Source organism: Manduca sexta, chromosome 24, assembly GCF_014839805.1.
Source record: "Manduca sexta isolate Smith_Timp_Sample1 chromosome 24, JHU_Msex_v1.0, whole genome shotgun sequence".
NCBI lineage: Eukaryota > Metazoa > Arthropoda > Insecta > Lepidoptera > Sphingidae > Manduca > Manduca sexta.
In genome coordinates, this window is record NC_051138.1 from 2664983 (window position 1) to 2690929 (window position 25947).

The following is a 25947-nucleotide window of genomic DNA, read 5'->3' on the forward strand; positions in this document are numbered from 1 at the left end:
TCCATTAAACATCTTTTAACTTGAATTTGATCATATCACCACAATATAAACGAGGTATCGTGTCGCCAGTATCGGCCATCCGAAACTAAAATGATTTCTATCAAACCAAATACTTGACAGTTTTCACCCACGTATTTTACAAACTTGAATAGGTTCGTTACATAAAACTAACATACACTTATATAAAAGCACTCAGAGCATTTGAACAATGTTTTTTTTCATAGGCGTAAGAGTAAATATTTTTATGGTCGATATGATGTTCGATTGACGATATCTTACCTCGGGCCTTATTCTGTATCCCACGTAATTTTGACAGTGCTTAACAAGCACGTAACACAACGCGTCACGTTTGTGACAATAGAAATAGGCTTACAGCATACCATTCCATGCACATTTCACGAAGATATCGTAACACGGCCGCGTTACGCGTTTACATCGTCATACAGAATAAATCCCTTGATAGTAAGACTTAACAATATGTACTAACATAATGGGAAAGTGTTAGTTTGTTTGAACGTCCTTATCTCTAGAAGTTTTTCTATACCCACTGTAGCTACTGGACATAATAAGACTTAACGTCTCATGTCACAGGATGGCGAGCGCATTGGGATACCAAACAATACTTTGTAATTCAAGGTGTTGGTATTTCTGCTCTATAATACAAGAAATAAACTTATTGTTAATAAAATGTAAATAAGTTATTTTTAAACAGAATTACTAAATATAACAATAATTTTATTTACGTACCTTCTATTACTGAAAAAAATCGAAATCAGTTTAGAAGTTGTCGAGTTTAGGGCGTTCAATAAACAAACAAACTCTTCACCATTATATTTTAGATTCATTTTTAAAACAACGAACCCACTTATATTCTGAAAATATACCGTGTTTGCTCATTAATAATTCACACAGCAATAAAACAATGTAACACGACTGAGGGCAAAAGCCGGCATAAAATATGTAGAAAGCTTTCACATTCCTACAAATATACACAATATATTGTTTCATATATGCATAGTGAAGAATTCAAAGCAATTTTTAACCTTTTATGTGTTTGTAAAATAAGTCGACCGAGTCATTTTAGTAATGGCTACTTTTAAAACAGTAGCAACAACTTTATTGTACACTCGTTGACCCGACAGACGTTGTCCCGTCTTAACTATGAATTTGCAGCGCGCATTCTGTCAATCGCTGACAGTTATTTCAAACAATTGACAGTTATATAAAATTAATATTTTCGTTAAGTTTTCTTAAATTTTCTAATTTTCCGCGCCATTCTTTTATTTTTTTCTTTCATAAGAACCTTCTCCTGACAATAATAAACAAAACAACAACAAAAAATAGTGAAATCGATCCAGCCGTTCACGCGTGAAGGCGTGACCAAGGGAAATAGGGATTCATTTTTATATATATAGATAGAATTGCTATACTTTTGGTAGTAGTAGATAGTAGTGCTATCCTAACATTTAAAACTTGACAGTACAAGGTCATTTACCAAATTTATTATCGATAAAGATAGTGCGTACAAAACTCCACTCAATTGTTATTTTTGATATGTGCACGACAAAGTGACTCCATTGTGCCTAATGGTAAGTGGAGTGAGAAACGAGAGGTGATTACAGTCGCCACAATTCTGCCGGCCTGTTGGAACCGGATGTACACAAGCTGATTCCGGAACGCGACGAAATTACGTGGGATACTATAGTGGAAAAGTAGACAGCAGTAGCAGTTGCCTAGTTTGCAACTATCAAGTAACTACCATTTTATTTGTCCTAATATTATAAATGCGACAGTAAGTGAAGATGGATGTATGTATGTTTGTTCCTCTTTCACGAAAAAACTACTGAACAAATTTGAATGAAAATTTACAGTAATATTGGTTATACATCAGAATAACGCATAGACTACAATTTATAATGATTTGTGTAATTTGGTCATAATATGACGATACCTATCAAATAAGTCGGAAAAAAAATATCCCGGAAAACTTCTTCACGCGAGCGAAGCAGCAAGCAAGTTAGTCTTTTTATATTTTTGTCCCATCTGGAAAAATACATTTATCCCTTTTTTATGACTTCCTCAATATGCAGTCATAGAGAAACAAGAGCCTCAGTCCCGCACGTATGGATCCATTTATTTAAAACAGTTTTGTTCAAACATAATTTTTAACAATGTTAGCCATACATTCTAAAATTAAATAAATATGTATATTCCCTGATTCGAACCCTGTACAGCTTTGAGTGAACTTTTATATATGGTGCTATAGACTCATTCATTTTTTTTAGCAATGTATGTCTCTATTCTTGTATAGACTTTTATATATGTAACACAATAGCATGCTATAATTTCATGCTATCTAAAGCTTTTAAGAGACCGAGGGCCTCGTTCTCTCAAAACAGAAAACAGTGAAATCTCGTACTTACGTGTACATTAGAGGTGAAACTGGACGACTCAGTCCCATCAATCAGCAGCCGGAACTGTGAGATCAACATGCGTACAATTCTAATAATGCGTGTTGCAAAATATATAGGAAAGTGTTGGCTACTTAGATACTACGATGTGTAAGTTGGAAGCGGTTAGCGGGTTATACAAATTATTATTTTTACCGTCGCTCTGCCAGTCTCAACTAGACTGTGTTGGCTACATAGATACTACGCGATGGTGTAAGTTGAGAGCGGCTAGCGGGTTATACAAATTATTATTTTTACCGTCGCTCTGCCTGTCTCAACTAAACTCTGTTGGCTACTTAGATACTACGCGATGATTTAAGTTGGAAGCGGTTAGCGGGTTATACAAAATATTATTTTTGCCCTCTGTCCCAAAGAGAGTATCCCGCCCTCACGCATTGCAACTTGCAACTCCTGTAAGCCAGGATCGGCAGTGGCATTTTATGAGGACGTCCGGTGAAGCTCGACGAGTCTCAGGGAGCACTAATTAGTCATAACTCATAAGCCACAAAGAAATATATATTTTACACTTCCCTCCATAGCCAAGCGGGTGACAAATTATTACCAATTAGTATTATATATTAATAATTATTATCACCACATTACACCTGATAAATATGTCCCTCCGCGTATGAAACCGCTCCCGCCTCCGCCTATACCTTGTCCGGGCCAGTGAAGCGAGGTGAGCGGAAGACGTTGTGCAAGCCTGCATTCCCTTCACCCTCGATAAATTCGCACGCCATCGACGCCGCTTTTGTTGTTACTCTTATTGCATCGAAATAAGGTATAAAATTTACTGGAGATATGGATGTGTGTGACACGAAGATAGCCAGAAAGAACATACCTCTAGCATTTAAGAGTAACATAGGATAAGAATGTTTAATAAGAATTAGAAGGTATGTGAAGTCTGCCCGCAAATACAGCCAACATTGTATCCAGTGCAACTATTGGACATAATGAGACTTAACATCTCAAGTCTCAGGATGGCGAGCGCAGGGAAATACCAAACATTACTTTGTAATTCAAGCATTTGCTTGGTGTTTCTACTGTTTATGGGCGATCGTATCGCTTACCATAAGACGAACAGCAAGCTCGTCTCGTCATTTAAAGCAAAAAAAAACTAAAAGAATAAGACAGTAGTGTGGTGGACTTAGGTCTAAACCAGGTACAGTAAGGTTTGCCGAGCTATTATAATAAAAATCACTCAGTAATAGAGGCTGAGAGGCCGCTTCCAACAGGTCGACGTGGAGATCCTTGAGGGAGGCCTATGTTCAGCAGTGGACTTCCTGTGGCTGAGATGATGAGTAATAGACGAGGTTCTTGCCCACCAGTACAGACTCCGCCAGCATTGAAGTCCGTTGCTGGATTCAAGAAGTCTCTAACATTTAAAAATAAAGTAGTTTCTTCTTAGTGAAATAATTTCATATTCGTAACTAAATAAAATCTAACTCCAAGTTACGTTACACCTAAGTCTGATATTTCTCAGCCATCGACAGTAAAGTTATACGGTTGGGTAATTTAGAAAGTGGTCTCAGTCCATGTCGGTAGATCTAAGGATAATGGTGAGCGGCTCTGAACCTGCGAACTTCCGCGTCGCGAGCCGTTAACGACTGCGCATATTGTCTCCACGATAATAAAGAAGGTAGCTATGAAGTATACGGGCTATGCTGTAATAAAATTTTGTTGCATGAGGATGAGGCACTCCGCAATAACCTAACCCGAAACTTTAATAAAATATTTCGATTAGAAATTGAATATGGCCCTCGCCACGCCATTTGTTTAAATCGTTATTTGATAGTTGCTATCATTCTACCAAGTTTGCATCATCATATCATTCTGCAAAACGATGCTTGCCTAATAATAAATTACTCAGGAATTATGATTTCTTTTAACCAAAGAATTCGTAAGTCGTAGCAGGCATTTTACAGATCACCGCGTTAAAAAAACAGATTCTCAGCCTAAAACAACTTTGATTGTGATTAATTAAAATATCTCTCAATGCGGATAATTGAATCAGTTATTTTTACGTTTTGATACAAAATCTTCTTGACTTCAGTGATTGGACAAGAACTGGTGTATTCAACATTGTATGGACTTACAAAATCTTCATTTAACTCGTAAACTAGTATCTAATATCTAACTGTGCAGGTGACAACTGAATGTCAAGGTTAGGGAAACGACACTAAACCGGATCACAAACAAATCCACAAGCTAGACTGCGAAATGTTAAGCCAGTTGTAATCAGGTTTCATCATGTATTATAAAGTCTGTCGATTTACATTGATTTCTAAATACATAATTGTGTCGACTGCCGAGGGGTGATTAGATTAGGTTACCATTAGATGCAGAGGGGACACTATGTTGTGCCCAAATAAAAAAGAAAGACATCGATAGAACGGAACGATTGTTGTTACTAGATATTTTGTTTGCGATGTAGGCGCATGCGTAGATTAATTTGATTATTTAATGATTTGTAATATTTTTTTCTTCGGTACTCCTAAACACTGTTAGCTTTCAAAACTACAAAATAATATTCAATTCGACAATCATTTGAACCTACATACATCATAATTTCGAAACTTCTAGTCTAGAATTCCTGTCCTATCGCAATACGTAATAACAAATGATCGTCGGTAATCTACAATCGAATCAATGGAACTCATGTTTACATCAATCAGGTCAAGGACTAAGTCTGACTATCCATCTCTAGATATAATCTCTTTTATAAAGATCACTTACTTTCACGTGTTTTAACCCCGAAGGGTTGGATATATTTTATATCCGCCCGGATAGCGACCACCGTACACAAGGTGTTAAAACCCGCCAAAATGACTCACGTAAGTTTCGCGGTCCAGAATCAGCCTGTGTATATCCGGTTTCAACAGGCCGGCATAATTGTGTCAAGGTGTAATCAACTCTGATTATGCATGCAGCATCACTTTTGAAATTCCCAACTTATATTCAATTATTTAGTTAAATTTATAATTTTAAAGTTTGCTTTATTTTATTTAATACGTCTGTATGTTAGTTATGTCCCTCAGCAATAAAATAATTTTCTTCATTCTTCTTTTATCTCGTCAGTAGACACTATTTGGACCCCACTCCACTAACCATCAGGTGCAGTGGAAGCACTTTTTTTTTGTTATTAATTTATATTTAATTTTATCCTAATATTATAAATGTGCTTCCCAATAAATGGCGTCTACACTGATTTTGATAAAATTTTGTATGGAGAAACGCCCAAGAAGACATCAAAACACACAAAACTCCACGCAGATAAACCCGAAAGTAAAAGCCAGTCTTATATATAAAAAGTATAGCTTAAACCAAAATGTGGACAACAATCCCAAGCCAGAATCACGAACGGTGACGCAAAGTAATAATCGTGTTAAATTGCGCTTGCATTTTCGGGTAATTTATGGGTCATTTTGCTAACAAAATACGTTGGTCATTTATCAAATATCTGTGTAATCTACAATATAGCCTAATGTACTTTGAGTTTAGATTTTCGATTAGAAATATCGTCAATATTTTTTGGTCTACAGAGTTTTGTTTCTCAATAAACCGGCGTGGACTAAAACGTAAGTCCTCAATAAGAAGGGCCCGGGCAGCAGTAGAAGTATATGATATACAAATATTATTATATTAAGATTAATAAACACACGCACTCATGCCTAATCTCCTCTAAGAGGTAGACAGATACACAATTAGTGCACTATTCTCGTATATTCCGTCCCATGATGAGTAAGGGGGCAAGTTCACCTTATCGACCACAAATTCCAGATTCCGGTTTGATGCTGAGCTGAAAAATCCAAAATCATCTTACGCAAGCCTCCACTCACATCCACTGAGGCAGTCAACAAAACACCTAATATTCAAATTGTTTAGAGTGTAAAATTAAAGGTCAACTATTAATTAAAGATCAGCATATGGTACTTCCTCAAAATTTAATACCTGTAGGTATTAATATTGAAAGAAAAGTCGTCTGTGACCTTTCCGCCACGTTATTAATATGTAGTATATTAAGATTGCAGTAAAATAAGATTAATTTGAAACATATATTATGTTTATATCATTTATATATCTAGTTCAAATTTGTTTAATAATATTACCTCTATATACTGTCCTACTGCTGGGCACGGGCCTCTACTACTGAGAGGGATTAGGCCTTAGTCTCCAACGCTGGCCTAGTGCGAATTGGTTGACTTCACACACCTTAAAATTAATTTATGTTAAATTCGTTTATGTTACAAATAGTACTTGGAACCGTTTATGAAGTTTGAATGTTTGTTAGAAGTATTCCCTGAAACTGTTGAACAAATTCAGATGAATTTTATACACTGATAGACTACAGCATGGATATAGTAGAGGCTGATATTTTCGAAAAATCCTACCCAGTTGGATTACAGGGAAAGATTTTTCACGCAGACGAAGCAACAATATTTTTATATTTAATTGAAGCCATCTTAAATAGGTAACTAATTCAACTCCATACAAGTAAGAACAACTACATATTATAAAACGAATACAAATACGAGATTAATGGACGATATTCTTGTTTTGATAGCTACTTGTTTACTTTTTTCATATTTGTCATTGTGGTCTTGGAACTTACCCACCAATTCTACTTGTAATTATTCTAGTAATGGGTTTAATTAAGAATAAGATCTTTACGTTGACTTTTGGGATGTATATTTATTTGAAAAATTATCAGACCGTAACTATTAAGGGATCTTCAAAAAGAGGCTTTTCCTATCCGGTTGCAACGGCCATTCTCAAACGGCTGGTAACAATAAGTAATCCCAATTTAAATCTTTGATCCGATCCCGAGAATAGCCAATCAAAATGTGTCATTTGCAAGTATGTCACAAAAGCTTTCTTCTGATTCGTCCATTTTCGCCATCGGTTGAAAAAAGTGATTGGGATCGTTTAATGAGAATTGGCAGTAAAGTGGATGAGTTTAGCTGAAACTTATCCCTTTTTCTATAATTTTTTAATATAATCAACAGATTTAAAATAGGGATGTTTTCATCAGATTATCGACCATATCGACGATTATAAATTTGGTTTTACTTCACTTGTCGAGTGCACTAATATATTTTTTATTGTATTTCTTTTCCAGGACCCGACTCGCGTGGTGTGCCCAGTCATAGACGTGATCAGCATGGACACGTTCCAGTACATTGGCGCGTCGGCTGACCTGCGCGGCGGGTTCGACTGGAACCTAGTGTTCAAGGTGAGCTAGTGCAAATTGTACCACGCTTTCGGACGTAATAACAATGAATATTGATTGAAATGTCAACGTTCACTTTCAATGACCTTCGAAATTCAAAAATGTTCTTAATTTAAAAGTGTCTGACTATTGTATCAGTAGAGTATCTTTTTAACCGACTTCAAAAAAAGGAAGAGGTTATCAATTCGACGTGATTTTTTTTTTTTTTTTTTGTAATTTAAATTGGTTGTATTTAGGTACTGTAAGACGCTGCGCAGACGCTTATACCACTCTAGTGACTCGTAATAGTATAGTCTCAGCGGTTTCGCGTTGCTTGAAGTGAAAAAAATTACCCCATTAGTGTATTTCGAGTTAAAAGATATTACCCAATATGATAAGGAACGATCCACTTTGACCCATAATACACCTTATAATGAATATAATGTTGTATAATGTATTGGGGTTAGACAATATAAGATGTTATTGTATTCAACAAATGGCATATAATGAGTAATGACATTATTTTAATTTTTCCTCATTCACTTACGACACACCGATAACTTCTATTAAACTTATAGTTATTTTATGTAATGCGTAATCATTAAAATATATATATTTTTTTTTTACTTTTTAGTTTTTAAGTTGCACGTGAGACTGAAAAATAGCAATGATGAAATTGTATATAACTTTAATGTCTCAAGTCTAACAGCTAAACACTAAATCAAATGTAGAGTCTTTTTTTAAAAAAAACCGTTGAATATTCAAGAAATCTTTCTCTAACACCTAGGGTTGTAGCCAAGACGTCTCTCTACAATCCTTTAAATAGAAATATATAGAAAATAAAAAACAAAAAATGCATGGGAATAACAAGTCCTAACGTGAGATTATCGTTCGGATATGTTATTCCATTCATTCATTGTCACTTTTGGTAGGTCTTTCATATGTGAGAGTCCGCCTGGGTAGGTATCACCGCAATGTCTGTTTCTGTCGCCAAGCAGCAGTGTGTAGTCACTGTTATATTCCGGCTTGGAGGACATTGTAGCCAGTGTTGATCATGGAACCCTCATTTTAAAGCTCCACTATTACGGCATCAGGGGAGTGGGGCTTAAACTAATATCTTCATATTTATCGGGTCGGAAACAAAAAGTTTTTATCAACAACGTTTCCTCTGCAGGGTCCACAGTTGGGATTGGGGTCCCCCAGGGTTCAATTTTGGGACCATTTCTGTTTTTAGTTTATATTAATGATCTACCGTACATTATTAACAAAATGGCTGAAGTTGTATTATTCGCTGACGACACTTCACTAATATTTAAACTAAATAGAAGGGAAGGAAATTTTGTAGAGCCAAATAAAGTATTTAAATTGATTTCTGACTGGTTTTCTGCCAATAATCTTCTATTAAATGCAGCAAAAACTAAATGTGTTCGATTCTCGTTACTGAACAAGATTAATGGAACTGATATTGATTTAGACGGGAATAAACTAGAATTAGTACCCTCTACAGTCTTCCTTGGGGTTTCTATCGATAGGAAATTACAATGGGGACCCCACATTCAAAGAATTTCGAGTAAATTGAGTTCTGCAGTCTTTGCTATTAGGAAGATCAGATATTTAACTGATGTGGCTACGGCAAGGTTAGTATATTTCGCTTACTTCCACAGCATTATGTCTTATTGCATTCTTCTGTGGGGTACTGCAGTAGATCTGCAGACCATTTTTATTTTACAGAAAAGAGCGATTCGTGCAATTTATAACCTTCGGTCTCGCGATTCCCTTAGAGAACTGTTTAAGGAGGTGAATATACTGACTTTGCCAGCTGAATACATTTTTCAAAATATTATGTATGTCCGTAAGAACCTAGGTACTTTTATGAAAAACAGTGACTTGCACTGTTTGAACACTAGAAATAAGAATAAACTAGTTGTTCCAAATTTCCGGCTCTGTAAAACAAATAAATCTTATCTAGCGAATTGTATCAAATTCTATAATAAAATCCCTCTTGAAATAACCAATCTGCCCGGCTACAAATTTAAGTGTCATGTTAAGCGCGAATTAATGTCAAAGGGGTATTATAATGTAAAGGATTACCTCGATGATCAGACGGTTTGGAAAAACAGTCCTGCACACCCTGTCCAACCCTATGTTAACGCCAATATTATAAATTAACTACATAAACGTCTCATGTGTACCTTTCTACAATTTTGACATTATACTGGGTAACAGTTTTAAATTTATGTGACATATTTTATTTTATATTGACTCATTGAATTATCAATGTATAATAGACGACCGACCGATCATTTTGTTGCACCAGCCTTAAAATTTATAATCTTAATTATATTGACCAAGATCTGCGACAAAATATGAAATGAAAATATTATGTTTGTAAATGTAGGCGTATGCACGCTGTACACTGACTGTTTCATAGTTTTTATAATTTTTTAGTATTATTGTTTTTCGTTAGTTTTTAGTTATTGCTAAATACTTTTATGTGGATTTTCTCCGCAATTTTACGGTGATGTGCGTGTATTAGCTTATATAATTAATCAGACTTTGTATAGAAAAGACTTATTAAAAAAATATATATATATTTAATAACAATATCATAAATGAATAGACAATTGATGACAAAAAATAAAGCCCGGAGTTTCTTTCTGTCTTTCTTCTTCGGGTAGTCATCGCTTAGGTAGTTAGTGAAAGGCTGGTAGGTTAGCTAGGTTAGGGCTTTTATTGTCCTCACCGGTGAGGATCGCGACGCGTTTCTCCCTTATTGCTTATTTAAAAATACATACATACATAATTTTATTTCTTCTTCCCTGCCAGCCCGAGCTGGCTTCTTTGTTTACTAAGTATATTTTTCATTTATTTTATTGTCTTTGTTTATATAAGCTAATCTAATTAAGTAATAATTGAATATTCTCATGTACCTTGACTTATCATAAGTGCAACTATGTTCGCCTACGTGATGAATAAAGCATTTTTATTTTTTTTATTTTTTTTTTTAGTGTAACTACTGGACATAATAAGACTTAACATCTCATGTCTCAGGATGGCGAGCGCATTGGGATACCAAACAATACTTTGTTATTCAAGGTGTTGAATGCTGTTTCTACTGTTCTGTTTTCTATTAGCGTTAACGATTATAGAAAGGACTAAGCTACAGCCTCTGATTTAGATACTTGCTGAGTACAAAGAAGTAATTACGAACACGAACGTGAAAATACATTCGGGTGTATTCGTGGACGAGTTAATCGTCAAGCTATCCGCTAAAAGTCATAAAGAGGCACAGACGATCCAAGAGTTGCGAGTGCTTGAGCGCTCACCCAATAGTCCGGTGTGATTGTATAAGCCAGCCTTTGCCAGGCTAGCAAACGTAGTTAAAAAAAACAAACGATCGAAACATCAACTATAAAAAACCGGATTAATTAGAAAATTAAAATCACCTCCATTTCAGTGGGAGTATCTATCTCACTCGGAACGCAGCGCGCGCCTCAGCGACCCCACCCAGGTGATCAGGACTCCGATGATAGCCGGAGGTCTCTTCAGCATGGACAGGATGTACTTCAACAAGCTGGGGAAATACGACATGAGAATGGACGTTTGGGGGGGAGAGAATCTCGAGATATCGTTCAGGTATTTACAAAAAAATATTACCGACTAGCTGACCCGACAGACGTTGTCCTGTCTTAACTATGAATTTGCCGCGCGCATTCTGTCAATCGCTGACAGTTATTTCAAACAATTGACAGTAATATAAAATTAATATTTTCGTTAAGTTTTCTTAAATTTTCTAATCATCCGCGCAATATTATGATTTTTTTCTTTCATAAGAACCTTCTCCTGACAATAACAAACACAACAAAAAAGAATAGTGAAATCGGTCCAGCTGTTCACGCGTGATGACGTGACCAAGGGTAATAGGGATTCATTTTTATATATATAGATAAATTTCGAATGTGAAGTCTAGCAACCCGCAGTATACCAGCATTGTAGACTACGGCAAAGTGAATCCACTACACTTGATGGTAAGTGGAGTATGGTCTGGGTCCTACTCAGCATTTTCCAATGAATATCCATTGCCAGTCGACACAATTATGTCGACCTGTTTGTAATGAATCTTCAAACTCTTTTAGTGATAGAAACCTGTCCACAGTAATGGGTTAGTGTGTGATACAGGGCTGGGATTTAAGTCCAATGTGGCTGTAGCCCTCATCACATCCCGGGAAAGAATAATCTTAGTAAAAAGTGGGTGCACTAATTGCCTTCTATCGCCTTTTTTGACGATGAAGAAGCGTGCATATCTTATTCCTATCTCAAAGTCTGGAATACATTAATAATTCCTTTTGGATTTGGGATGTTTATGAGCAGCGAGGATCACTAACTCGCTGCCAGCCCTCTTGCCCATTTATTCCCCTTTACAATAAAGAATCTTTTACTGCATATTCCAGGGTATGGCAATGCGGCGGCTCCCTGGAAATTGTACCGTGTTCCCGAGTGGGCCACGTGTTCAGGAAGCGTCATCCGTACACGTTCCCTGGGGGATCCGGGGCGGTGTTCGCCAGGAACACCAGGAGAGCGGCTGAGGTGTGGATGGATGATTACAAGGAGTTGTACTACAGATCGCAGCCGTTGGCGAAACAGGTCGATTTTGGAGAGTAAGTGGATATTGAATTAATTATGATGCCCATTATAATTAAAGTAGTTAGAACTAAAGAACCAAAATTAAGCAATAACACTAATGCAATATTTATTATTTGGGTTAAATCACGGCGCTTTGTCCAGCCAAAGTTCAATGAAAAAAAAAATACTGTAACTATACGGTAGGTCTATATTTAAAATAGGAAAATATTATATATTTTGAACGAAACGAAAGACAAATTTCAATTTCCCCGCTCTTTTCGGTTCATTTTTTGAACATTGAATCCGAATCCACTTTTTATACACTTTTTTTATAAGTACATCCTTTACATATTTTTCTTATATGTATTATAATAGATACTTCATAAAATGACGTATTTTATTCTATAAACAGCATATCAGAACGAGTGCACCTGCGCGAGAAGCTGCACTGCAAGCCGTTCCGCTGGTACCTGGAGCACGTGTATCCTGAGCTGCAGGTGCCAGCGCTAGCCGGCGCCGCGCACGCCATCCGACAAGGAGCCAGGTGTCTCGACACCATGGGACATCTGGTGGACGGGACTTTGGGTAAGAGAATATGATATATTTATGGTAAAAGAAAGATTGTATGGTAGATTGTTAATTTTTGGAAATAAAATTGAAGTAAAATTCCAAAAAAAAACTAAGAAAGATATCAAAACAATAAAGGTAATGAAAGCAGCTTGTTCTGTAGCAGATGTATTAGCACCTCATCCTCAATATTGTTTCGCCGAAACTACAATCAAACACATAACCTCAATCTTTCCAGGCATGTACCCGTGTCACAACACGGGTGGCAACCAAGAATGGCGGTTCGAAAACGGCGTCATCCGCCACCATAGCCTCTGCGTGTCCCTTTCACCCAACGACCGGGTCACAGCTGTCCTGGCTGCCTGCGACCCGGCAGACGACGCCCAACTCTGGCGGCGTAAGGGCCTGCTGATCAAACACGCCAAGCTGGATGCGTGCCTAGACTCCGACAGACCAGCATTATATCTAGAACAATGTGATGAGGAAAAGCAAACTCAGCTGTTTACATTCTAATGGACAGTATTATAGATTCGCTTAGCAATATTCAAGCTTTGTGAATGTGTGCTCGGAATTATTATTGAAAGCGATATTGTTCTTTTAACAGATTTCTTTATTTTAACTCTTTTATTATAAATTAAAATTTGTAAACAATAGACAAAATTTACTCGTTTTTTTACAATAAATCTCAATGGCTAAACAATGATAGATAAATCTGTGTAATTTGTTAGAATGTCAAATCGCTTTTAATAAATTTAATGATTCCTATACAGAGTGCGCGACATCGAATTTTGTATCTAGACATTAAAGAAGAATAGAGAGAGAATATTCTTAAATTATGACGCCACGGTATAATGCATAAAACACTGCCTAAATCTCTTAAGTATTGTAGTAATGCAACAAAAATCATCAGATTTAGTTTTCTCTTAAGATTAAGAGATTGATAGCTTCCGGACTTTAGAGTTCATTATAAAAAATATCTAGAAATCACAAAATGCACATCGCTTGAAATATAGTACTTAATATAAATAGTACATAACATCACATCTAGATTTAAGATATCTTCACAATCATTCATGACTTTGTTTATATTAAAATATATGCCTTGAAACGTCGTTTATATGAGATTTACAATTGACGTTTATTTGTCAATCATTAACTACGGTAATTTTTTTAATGATTGTTAATGTTTTCTTTTTATTTACATTAATTGATAAATAGTTAATGTGCTCAAAATTATATAATTATTGGCACCAAAATTCTTCCTTTCATGTAGGTGCCAAATACATTTGTAAATAATTTCATTTTAGCTATAAGAATGACATTCCTATTTTTTATATTCTATTTTTTTTTCTTTGTATATCATTTGGATGTATATCGTGGTTGTTGCTTTTTATATTTCATTCATAATATATATTAAACATATTGCGGCCTTCCAAGAATAATAACGTAGTCCTAAACATTTTTTCAACAAAAGCCTAACCAACAAACATTTTAATTGTTCATCTGCCGTAATAAAATAATAGATTCAATAATATAACGTTTGATGGTAAATAATAGAAATTTAACATACAATGGGCATTGATATATATCAATAACAATAGGTTATGCTTTAATGGCATCCAATATTGTCCGCATTTGTGCTATATTACATACTAAGTATATTAGGCTATCAGTCCACATAATCCGTTCCAATACCATAAAATAGATTGTATTTTCGGATTATATCATTATTCTTGGCTTGCAGCGATACATACAAAGTAATATAGTTACCATAAATAACATATTAAGTGCCGGGAACGTGGAATGTGTATATAATAGGTATAGTCCTTGTGGAATACTGGTTTGTATGTCTGTATGTATAAAATGTACATTAAAAGTTAGAATCATGCTAAAAATGTAGATATTTCTGACTATGGTGTTTTACGGGGGTAATTTTTTTTAATCGCTAATAATCGATGTAATATATTCATACTATAAGTGAAATGTACAACTGGAAGAAATTTACAGTATTTGATTGCCGTTTTTAATATAAAAAAAGAATGGGTCTATTTTGACCCGTTAAGCAAAAATTACGCTCGGGTTGAATATGACCCCTCGGAATATTCGATGAACGTACTTCTGTTTATATTTGATTAAAGCATTATATCATCAAATCATTCGCTAAATCGTAATATACCTGAGAATCTTCTTAAATATTTAATTGCTTGCCTTACAGTACAAGTATGAAGATATATTGAATAATAATATAATCCTATTTTTGTTCTTACTCATAATTCTACAACAAAACTGTAAATTTTATTTTGTTAAAGTTTATATCATTATTATAAGCATGATATATAATCGCATTACGTACTTATGAATTCAATTATAATTGTTATAATTCCGCTGTTCGTTACTGTTAAGTAAAAAGAACACAATCTTGTTTTGTTCACGCTTCCCTTAGTGAAAAAATATTACATACACCGATTTTGTAAATTATTTCCGTCTTCCGTTGGAAACATCTTTAGTTCTTCCAATAATTCACCAAATTATTTAATGTATAATCATTCAATTGTAGTTACAATTCGAATGTATTCGTCGAAAAATTCATATTTTAGGTTATAATTGTTAATACTCGTTATTTTAAGATACAATTTTATTTACAACGGTTATTATAAATTTTCAAAAAGTATTAATTTATTGTAGATACGTTTTGTACTTTCCTATTTTTATTTTTGTTGCTTTTTTTTAATGATCGACAAAATTGCTATTATTATTTTTTTTTGTTTAATTGATTTTATGTTTTACTTTGCGTTTTATGCGTAAAGTTAATATATTTAAATGAAAGAATACAATGATCTGTGTTGATTTATTTTACGTAATCTGCTTTCTATAAAAATAATGTTTTAACACCTAAATGTAGCCTTTTGTATCGCAAAAATGGCTGCTATGTTAAAATATAAAATATTAGTGAATATTTTATTATAATATCAATTATATTGGCACCATACGTAGAAAGTGTATTTTAAAGTATTTCGTACTAAAAAATATTTTAACAGTTTTTTGTAATGTGAATATTTTTTTTATAAATTAAATGCACCATTATACATTCCCATATTGTAATATAGCTTAAAGATATTGTAAATAAGTTTATTCCTATTTTAAAAACATTTCAATTGTTCATTTTTATGTATAATATGTAAAAATAGTACGTTCTTAAGCCACAACTCATCACCTTAGTAACAGATCTTAATTATCCGTAGTGGTGTACTTATGAAAACAAAACTTATGAATAATAAATATTAGGTTTAAATTCTACTAAAGATCTTGCGTTAGATTTGTGCACGGTAGAAACTTCACCACGGCACAAGTTTTTAGATTTATATAAAACAGGATTGACTGCGATGCAAAAGCGATAATAGATTTTTTAGGGGCCAATATATACTAATAATCATGACTATTTTTTTTAAATCACGACTTATTTTTTTAGTCGGTGTACTTGACTTTATTTTTCGAATTATCAATTTCAAAACCCTTTTTTGATGATTATTGACTTCCGATATTGCCCCTAGAATCTATGTGTTCGTCAGAGCTGATGGTACAGAGCGGCATACGGCTGCCCTAGTCAACGAGTGTTGAATTTACATTTCACTGAGTGATTTTATTTTAGTGAGAGAAATCTTTGATAAATAAAAGACGTTTGATGAAACAACAGTTTATTTTGTCACCCACAACCTAACAATCTAACAGAACAATGTATTTGTTAGCTTTTAAAAATTAAATTGCAAATTGTTTTCAAAATTTTAGGCAAACTACGGGTCTGATTTAAATGTTCGTAGTTTTTGAATAGTTAAAAATCACAGGTTTGGGTCAAAAGTGACCCGTGAATAGAAGTCAATTAAATTAAAAAATAATAAGAACTATTCCAGGATTACATTTGCAATTACGATTTTATGCAAAATATAAATATTCTCAAATCTTAGTCTTACGAAACAAAAAAGCTAGGTCCGATTTCTGTTTATTAACACAAAACATTCCTCACATATAAAAGGCAAATTAAAGTAGCTTATACATCAATTATTCATTAAAACTTTTCGTCAAACTTGAATTTACTTATAGCGTAGTTATTTAAAGCAATATAGAACATCATATTTTTCACTGTCACTTTCTTCATGAGACAACCGTTACAATTTAGTAGTAGTTTATATTGTGGCAACACTGCCGTTATAAGAAAAAAGACTTATCTAACATATAAAACAAAATATTCGTAATCAGTAAAAAAAACACGTATCAACTTATTTTATTTGTATAAAATTAATGTAGAAAAATCTTTTTTTCCTTATAGCAGCAGTATTTATTCCTTTTACAATGAAAAATTAACCCTAAATCGACAATCCCATTCGTCTTTTCCATCACTTTTCAGTCTTAAACAATATCCTCGCCCCGCGAAATGATATTTACAACTAAAATCTATTATAAAAAGCTAAATCTATCCAAATGACCCTTTAAATCTAATATGCTACATTATATCACACTGGAACCAAATATAAACCTTTGGTCAATAACCTTAGGATAAATCGAAATAGGGGTTTACAAATCTTAACGGCCTAAATCTAAATAATATGTAAGTATAGCACTAGAATGCAAGTTCCTCTGTAGGTATCGCTTTGTTTATTTCTGTTATCAAGCATTATATAATGTATAATCAGTTAGTGCTATTACTGGGCTTTATTAGACTACAAATTAATAGTGGCGCTTTACTCAAGTGAAACGATGTTTTTTTTTATTTACCTCACTCATATACAAAGCAAATAATTACTTATAATAAAAAAAAAGTTTTCGTCTATTAAATAGATTATTTTTAGTCAGAAACATATTATCTTAGTCGGCGAAACAAAAAAAAATATATATTATTTAAACCAAAAAGGTATCATAAAAAAAAGAAATAAAGTAGTTCATACCATAATAAGGTCAATCGATGTGTGTTGCTCATATGAGTAATTATTAAACATAATATTTTATTAACATCGCTATTCGCATTATCCGACAAATAATTACATATTTTATAAATATTAAATTTTAGACAAAATTTTAAACTATCTGATGGCATAAATGCATAAATAAGGTCATAGTCATCTATGGAGTGCACTCGAGAAATTCAACGTATTTCAAATTCAAATTAAACTACATGTAACCACACAGATGGCGCTAAAATAAACAATAAACTACAATCACAATATAAAACATACATACAAAAGGTACTTTTACTACATCAATGTACAGAGCTCATTTTGGTCTTGATGAAGTTCCCAATGACCTTGATGGCCCTAAAGGCGTAGTTGGGGGACAGTCTTTGCCTCAGAAGGTAGTATCCAGCTAAATTCATGGCTAACAGCATCCCCATCAGCACTCCGAAGTCAGCCCAGAATGATACTCCAGACATGCCCATGAGGTGGACAAAATAACTGCAAAAGAATAATTTAGGGTAAATTCAGCACAAAACTATCTATCATAGCTTAGTAAAGGAGCTTAGCAAAGATAATAAAATATTATATTTTAAATAAAGTTCACGTCTGCCACCCAGTAAAGTAATAAAAAGGAGCAAAGTATTTACCTCATTTGAAACTAGCTTTTGCCTGCGGATTGGCCCGCGTGAAAAAGTTTTTATAAAATAGTCTATAGAACTCAGGAGTAATGTAGTTTCCTGTTTATTAATGAATCGTTTGCTAGTTAGTTTACCTAATAGTTCCTGAGATTAAAGCGTAACAATGAAACTCTTCAACTTTATATATTAGTATAGATATACTTACGCTACATTCTTATACTCGCAATAATCCACATGATCGGGACAGATAAGGTCGTCTCTCGGAGGGCCGTATATCGCGGCGACCAGACCCTCAATCCCGTATCGAAGGAAGGAGCAGGCCCTAGCCAACCTCCACACTATGGGCAAGGGATTATCTCCACTTCCGATGCCGTATACTGCGAGTAACATGAGCGGGACACTCAAAGCCGGCCCCAGGAACACGGAATTCTGGAACAATAAAATAAATATAATATAGATATTTCCTTGTCTTTTGCTGTTATTACCAGCCACAGTATCACTGCTGAAAATAGGCCTCCCCCAAAGATTTTCAACCAGTCTGTTGCACACAGCTACTTCCTACAAACTATTCCTAGTTTTGGCTTGAATAAATTCAATACAACAAATAAAAAGCACAAAAGTACTGCAAGATTTTTCTTTTATTTCAGTTCTATACGAGACGAGCATACCAGTCACCTCATGGCATGCAAAACGACCATCCATAAACAGTTGCAACATCAAAGAGAACTTTGAATTACTAAGTACTACGTGGCACTCTACTGCGCTCGTCACCCTGATATGTCAGATCTAATAATACCTATTAATTACGCTGGCTATGTTCTTTTAACTAGAACTCCACAGTGCACGCACACTGCTGCTTGGTGGTAGAAAATGTTATACGGTAGAGTGCTTAATGTTTACACTGCATCTGATGGTACATTTCAGAATCATGCCGATCTGACTCATTAGATGTATACCTAACGTAACCAGATGTCCCGTTTTGAACGGGACCGTCCCTTTTTTCGGTAATCTGTCCTGGTGTCCCCAGAAAAAACTCGGGGACACAAAATTGTCCCGTTTTCCGAAACCGTGCAAAAATTTAAGAGCCGACCGGTCTGCTACTTTACTACAACGCCTACGAATCTTTTCACTAATGAATAAAATGTGGACATCTGAAAAAACTCAGTTACAGATTCCAGTTCTGAAAACGATGTTGATAACTAATGACAATATATAAAAAACAACAGCTGTAATAAAACAAATTTGTTCTTCAGACAAATATAAATAAAACTGAACATTTATATCTTAGATAATATTTTTAATTTATAATTATCTAATAATCCAATCCTATCTTATTTTAATAATATTATAAATACAAAAGTTTGTAAAAAGTTTTGGATGTTTTGTATGTTTGTCAGAAGTAAACGCAGAAACAACTGAACGGTTTTGTATAATATTTTTTTTGATCAGGTTTTGCTTCTTAATTTTATCCTTATAGTTGTTCGGGAAAACGCGATTTTCCGAGTTTTCATACGTGCAACGCTCGGCCGCTAAAGTACAAATTTTCTAATAAGCGTGTGTTATTTTTTTTTCAATTGTTTTTTTTTTTATGCTTCACGTAAATAAACCGATGTCCCGTTTCGAGACGAAAAATAAATGGTCACGTTATGTATACCGGCTGATCACTGAACTTGACCCGCAGGACATCGAATACTTTCCTGTCATATAATTATAATACTAATATAGAGTTCTGTATACTCACCACAACACTCAACATGGACGATATGACAGTGCCCATAGACTCTGATATCAAGGCCACTAGAATACAAATGGCAGTGAACATCATTATCCTGGGAATCTCCATCGGTTGTGACGTCAGCGGATACGTGATGACCAGGTAAATGAGACTGAAGAAGATGGTGGCGGGCGTCCTCGAGATAACTAGCGCGGCGTAGTACGGTTTCAGTCCGTACCAACGGTTGAAGTATTCTCGTTTCACTAGCTGGACTTCGTTTGGAACTGAAAGAAGCAAATAAATTAGTATTGAATGATCTGTAGAATTCAAGATAATATTATTGATTATTATTATCTAATTGTGAGTTAGTTTTGTACTTGTAGGTAATATATAAAAAGGCACTGTTCTATTAAAATATTATTATCACATTACACACAATATACGTTTAGAAATGGTGATCAGAAAGAAAAAAGATATTATGTAATAGACATAATCGATGCTGTCAAATCGATTCTACGCAAACAATACTCACATGCTAATAACACTGGCATCATAGGAATGTAAAGCATGGCGATGACACAGGCGTAGCAGAAACCGAAGTTAAAGATGGTTTTGGAGGCATCGTAGCCCATCTGGTTGAAGAGTAAGCCGATTATACCTCCCAGAAACAGATGAAGACATACTCGAAGCCATAGATAGTTCTGGAAGGAAATATCAAAACTTAAGGCTTAAGATTTCTTTCGGGAGAATGTTGCAAGGCAATCTAGGTACCTACAATCTGGTTAAGGGGCTACGTACAAACTGACTTTAAAAAATTGAAGTCCGGTTCTGATATTGGAAAAGTCACAGAACAATCGACTTCGAGGTAAAATCCATTGTATTTACGGTCTAAGTACATCTAAGATCAAAGGTCTAAGATAAATAAGAAATTATGTTTTAGCAATAGCATAGCTCTCATATCAATCAGTCGTGTTTCTTTAAGAACCATTCTCCTATCAACTTTTCTTTGATCTTATTCATTTCAAATTCCTAACCACCCGATAAACGTCGAAAACAATTTAATACACCAAAAACTCTCACCCTATTCCGCACAGTCTGCAGCAGCATCCGTTTAAGAAGCACGCTGAACTGCTGGCACGGCGTGCTGCCGTGTTTGAGGTTGTAATTCTCCACTCCGCCCGCGTTCAGCTGCTCAATCTCCATTTCTTGGAAGGTGTCCTCGACGGCATACTCTCTCCAGCCGTGATACCTTCCATTTTCTATGGCAGCCACCATTCTCTCAGTATGCGGTCCGTACTCGCCGCTCGATACTTCAATTACTACAAACAAATTGTTTAATTATTGAGATTTTTGTAGATGATGGTTTAATTTAACTATAACTTGCAGTTTTAGGTGTATATGTATTTATTCAACTAAAATGATCCACCTGCTAGGTAATAAGTTATTAAATATGTTATCTCCAATAAAATAAATCCCAATTTACGCTGTGCCTTATACCATTTAACGGTATCTTGACGGATGTGATCTAAACCAGAGTAGTCTTTATGGAAAACATATTCTATCATATTTATTTCTTCACGTATTATTACTTTATAATACTAGTTATACACATAAGGAGACTTACTAAAATCAGCAGGATTATAAGTCTTAGGGCAAGGCAGTTGAAGTTCATTTAGGAATGGCACCACACCAGCCGATGTTCCTTGATACGCGCATCTTCCTTCAGCCAGTACGTACACATGGTCAAACTCTGCGAACAGCCGAGCTGACGGCGTGTGCAAGGAGCAGATGACGGTACGGCCACCCCTGGCCACCCGCTTGAGCAAGGATACGCAGGTCGACGATGATACGTCATCTAGTCCACTAGAAAGATAGTATAAATTTAGACGAAGTTTATAATTGATGGTTATGAATTGAGTGATATTATAAACTATAAAGCAGCAGTATCTAGTCACTTTTGTGTTTCGATTTGAAGGGTATTGTAGCCAGTACAACTACTGGACATAATGAGACTTGGCATCTCATGTCTCAGGATGGCGAGCGCTGTGGAATACCAAACAATACTGTGTAATTCAAAGTTTTGGATGGCATTTCTATTGTTTGTGGGCAGTTGTATCGTTAACTATCAGGTGAACGACAAGCTCGTCTCATCATTCAAAAAAATAATAAAGTAAACAATACATTGCCTTGAGAATTGATCATAACTTATGATGGTATTTATATGTTATCTAATAAATTTATTATAAATAAAAAGAAGATTAATCTATGATGAGAGGAAATATTTTCTCTTTATCCCAATGGCTTTCAGTGACGCAACTAGTTCATCCGTTTCATTAAATTATTTTTACACCCCAGAATATAATAGGTGACAATTCTATTATTCTATTATTGATGTTATTTTTAAGATCTTCATTGGCATGACAACATAAATATTACGGATGTCATTAATTATATATTCGTCAGATTTTTTGCCTCAACAAAGACGTTCTTAACGTCTCTAATAACCTAACGAACAAAGATGCAAATGACTTAACCCAGTTAACATTATAAGTTTTTTTATGAAAAAAAATCAAATATGTACTAATCATCATAACCTTAATTCATTTTGCACACGTTAAAATTAGAAATCATCCATCATAGCCGACTGGATCTATGATATAATTTTATTTTGTTTTTATTGAACGCAAACCGTAAAAACAAACATTTGCGAATAAGAAATACCAAAAAAACAGCCACCTTTATAATTAATGTAAAACTGTTACAAAAACTGATTTCGTGGTGTTGCTTAGACGAAAAAAAGTCCGTCTGCGATTTTGATAAATTATGACATTATAGAATTTAATCTACGCCACAGTATTCCATTCCGCTATTCGTTATGAGTGTAGTCGAAAACAAAGGCTAATAATTAATTACACCATGATTAATTCACAAACAAAGACTCTTTCAATGACACTTCTCATATCACAACATTAAATTAACAAAACAAAAATTCTCACGTAGTTGGCTCGTCCAAGAATATAAGTGGTGGGTTGTTAAGTAACTCTAGAGCAACGGATAACCGTTTCTTCTCTCCTCCTGATAGTCTCTCAGTTGCCGTATGCCTAGCCTTGGTTAACCTTAGGAGTTGGACTATCTCATCCACCTGGAAATGAAGGGCGTTAGTTAATAAGTAAGCATTAATATATAATTTTTCATTTCAAGTTAGTCCCAATAGACAATGGGTATGTCGCCAGTCGTGACTTAGTTCAAGCTGGCCATATTTAATCGATTGCATTATTTTATATCACTGATCGGCAAGCAATCACTTTGTTTGCCTTATCTCCACGACCATGAACACTAAAGATCATGAATGCGATGCGCAACTTAAACCATAATTCAGTGACACGCAGGGCGTTAGAAATTTATGTTTTAGGTGATATTGTAAATGGCTTACACCAGGCGCCTTATTACTTCCAAATACTATCAGTCTTAATGATAAAAATTTCGATAAGTTATGCTTAGTTAAAACGCAAATTTACTCAATCAGCTGTAAGTCAAAACCCGCTTTGCCTCTTTATAAGGTTTAAAGTCGGAAACTAGTGATGTTTTTCACAGCTATTTAAGCCATACTTAACCACCTGTTAACGCTAAAACAAGTTTATAAGTAAGACTGTTAATCCACAGGAACGTACCACTATGGCCTTAGTAGCTGTCGACAGACCGCTGCCCAACTTCAGCTCAGCGGCTATCGTCATGGCCTCCTGGACCGTGATGAATGGCTGCAGGAGGTCCTCTTGCATGATATACCTGGACATCTTCCTGAACTGTCGCAGGTCGCGTGGAAGTCCATTTGTCGCTATGAGTCCTGAGGCTCCTGTTACCCTAGTAGAATTTTTTATTATTTATTCAGGTTCTGTTCGTGTTGTATGGATAAAGCAGATAAATTTTTGGTTGCGCGGTGTGGTATATGGGTTATACCACACCACGCAACCAAAACTGGGTGGGACCAGTAGGTCTTGGTCAAGCGATAATATGTGTTTTTTTTAGGTCGACAAAACTTTGCTAAGTCAATTGTACATGAATGGAAAAAAGTATGCCGTCCCCGAACTTATTTCCACAGAATTATAAAAATGTATCGACAACTTACAATTCGTCGATAAATTAATCCAAGATTTTTAATTAGCCACCCCTCATGGACTCTTCGTATTCAATTCAAAACTATGCCAACATTTTACTAAGTTCCTACTCAACTAATAAAAAAGCAATTACGGCAAAAAAGCATGTAAAAATGAGATCTGACGCAAACGAAGTTTAAAGTAATACTCATAAAAAACATAGCCGACCTACAGTTCAAAAATATTACATTCATATTTTACCTTGAATTTATTCTAGAGCATTATGTTTTTAGTTCCTTGGTTTTATATAACTACATATAAAATAAGTTTGGTGTATGCGGTATATGTACCTATACAAGGTAATGGAACGATTGATGAGCCACCTTATTTTAAAATATGAGTATTTTAAATTATCGCCTGAAGGAATATAAAGATTTTTTTTATTGTATTGCAGCATTTTTAATTAATAATAAAATAAGTAACAAATATTAGTATTGTTTTTGCATACAATGTAAAAACACCTTATTTGAAAATCATAGATGGTGTGCCATGTTTAGGGAAATGGGTTCTCAACATGGCCCATATTATATCAACGTAAGTATCTATTTTACCAAGATTAATTTAAACTTTCTTCTTATAACGTAAGAAAAGACAGTTTTATTCCTGAAAAATTAATGAAATAATAGAAAGAAATAAAAACTTCGTTAAATATTAGCATTAAAAATTTAAAATTGTGCGAAGACCAAAATATTTTCTTTTTTTTAATGAGTAGTGATTTTGCATAATATTTGACAACAATAGAACAATAAATCTAATGAATATTCCGTCATTGATTTTTTGTTTGTTTAGGAAACCTGTGGTGGGCCATGAGTCTTGTCAAAACATAACAAAAGGCAAAAACCAATTAACTATAATTCAATGTCGTACGTGATATTAGGTTTGTTGTCGCAATACTATAACGAGGCAGCATACTTTATATTTATTTAATTTCAAAAATGTTTAGTTCATTTAAGGCGATACCTCAAGGTCCATTTTCATACATTTTGTTTCACCTTTAATCTGGGTAACTAAACAAGTATTGGCAAGTAAAGAATTTAAATTCACGTCTAGTTAGTGATTAGTTCTCGCAGTTGAAAGAAAAACGTAAAAATAATTAATAATCATGGATATTTCGGCCTTTAAAATTTCGTCATATTAAATTTTAAAGGCCGAAATATCCATGATTTCGTCATATTAAATTTTAAAAGCCGAAATATCCATGATTATTAATTATTTTTACGTTTTTCTTTCAACTGCGAGAACTAATCACTAACTAGACGTGAATTTAAATTCTTTACTTGCCAATACTTGTTTAGTTACCCAGATTAAAGGTGAAACAAAATGTATGAAAATTGACCTTGAGGTATCGCCTTAATATAACCTTTTATACGTCCAAAGTGACCCCAGGCACCTAATGGTAAGTGAAGTGGGGTCCAATAGAATGCCGACTGACGACAGATGATTACCCATCGACAGTCGACAAAATTATGCCGGCCTGTTAGAGCCTTGGCCATTGTCACTACACACTATATAAAAAATACCTATTTTCAAAATGGCAGTGTCTTTGAAACCATTCGTACATGCCATTCGTTTGTGGTTGCAGTCATGTAAACATAATTTGCAACGGTTGTTAAAGATTTACTTTTTTGAAAACTAGGTTGTGTTTG

The 25947-nt window shown here is 34.5% G+C and overlaps 2 protein-coding genes across 4 annotated transcripts in view; one reads left to right on the forward strand and one right to left on the reverse strand.

The window, feature by feature from the left end:
- LOC115440647 (polypeptide N-acetylgalactosaminyltransferase 2) overlaps positions 1–13833 on the forward strand; it is a 148387-nt gene extending 134554 nt beyond the window's left edge. The window contains exons 6-10 of the mRNA XM_037442183.1: positions 7570–7683; positions 11117–11295; positions 12111–12317; positions 12695–12867; positions 13088–13833. Of these exons, the coding sequence (XP_037298080.1) occupies positions 7570–7683; positions 11117–11295; positions 12111–12317; positions 12695–12867; positions 13088–13362 (948 nt within the window). The 3' untranslated portion in view covers positions 13363–13833. The remainder of the gene's footprint in view (positions 1–7569; positions 7684–11116; positions 11296–12110; positions 12318–12694; positions 12868–13087) is intronic.
- A 2694-nt stretch (positions 13834–16527) lies between these two features.
- The window catches only part of LOC115440645 (ATP-binding cassette sub-family G member 1), a 46946-nt gene continuing 37526 nt past the window's right edge, over positions 16528–25947 (reverse strand). For all 3 annotated transcript variants that reach the window (XM_030165041.2, XM_030165039.2, XM_030165040.2), the window contains exons 4-11: positions 23819–24008; positions 23144–23289; positions 21772–22010; positions 21228–21466; positions 20680–20848; positions 20175–20431; positions 18639–18862; positions 16528–18293 (exon numbers count right to left, since the gene is read on the reverse strand). In XM_030165041.2, coding sequence (XP_030020901.1) covers positions 18101–18293; positions 18639–18862; positions 20175–20431; positions 20680–20848; positions 21228–21466; positions 21772–22010; positions 23144–23289; positions 23819–24008 — 1657 coding nt within the window. In that variant the 3' untranslated portion in view covers positions 16528–18100. The remainder of the gene's footprint in view (positions 18294–18638; positions 18863–20174; positions 20432–20679; positions 20849–21227; positions 21467–21771; positions 22011–23143; positions 23290–23818; positions 24009–25947) is intronic.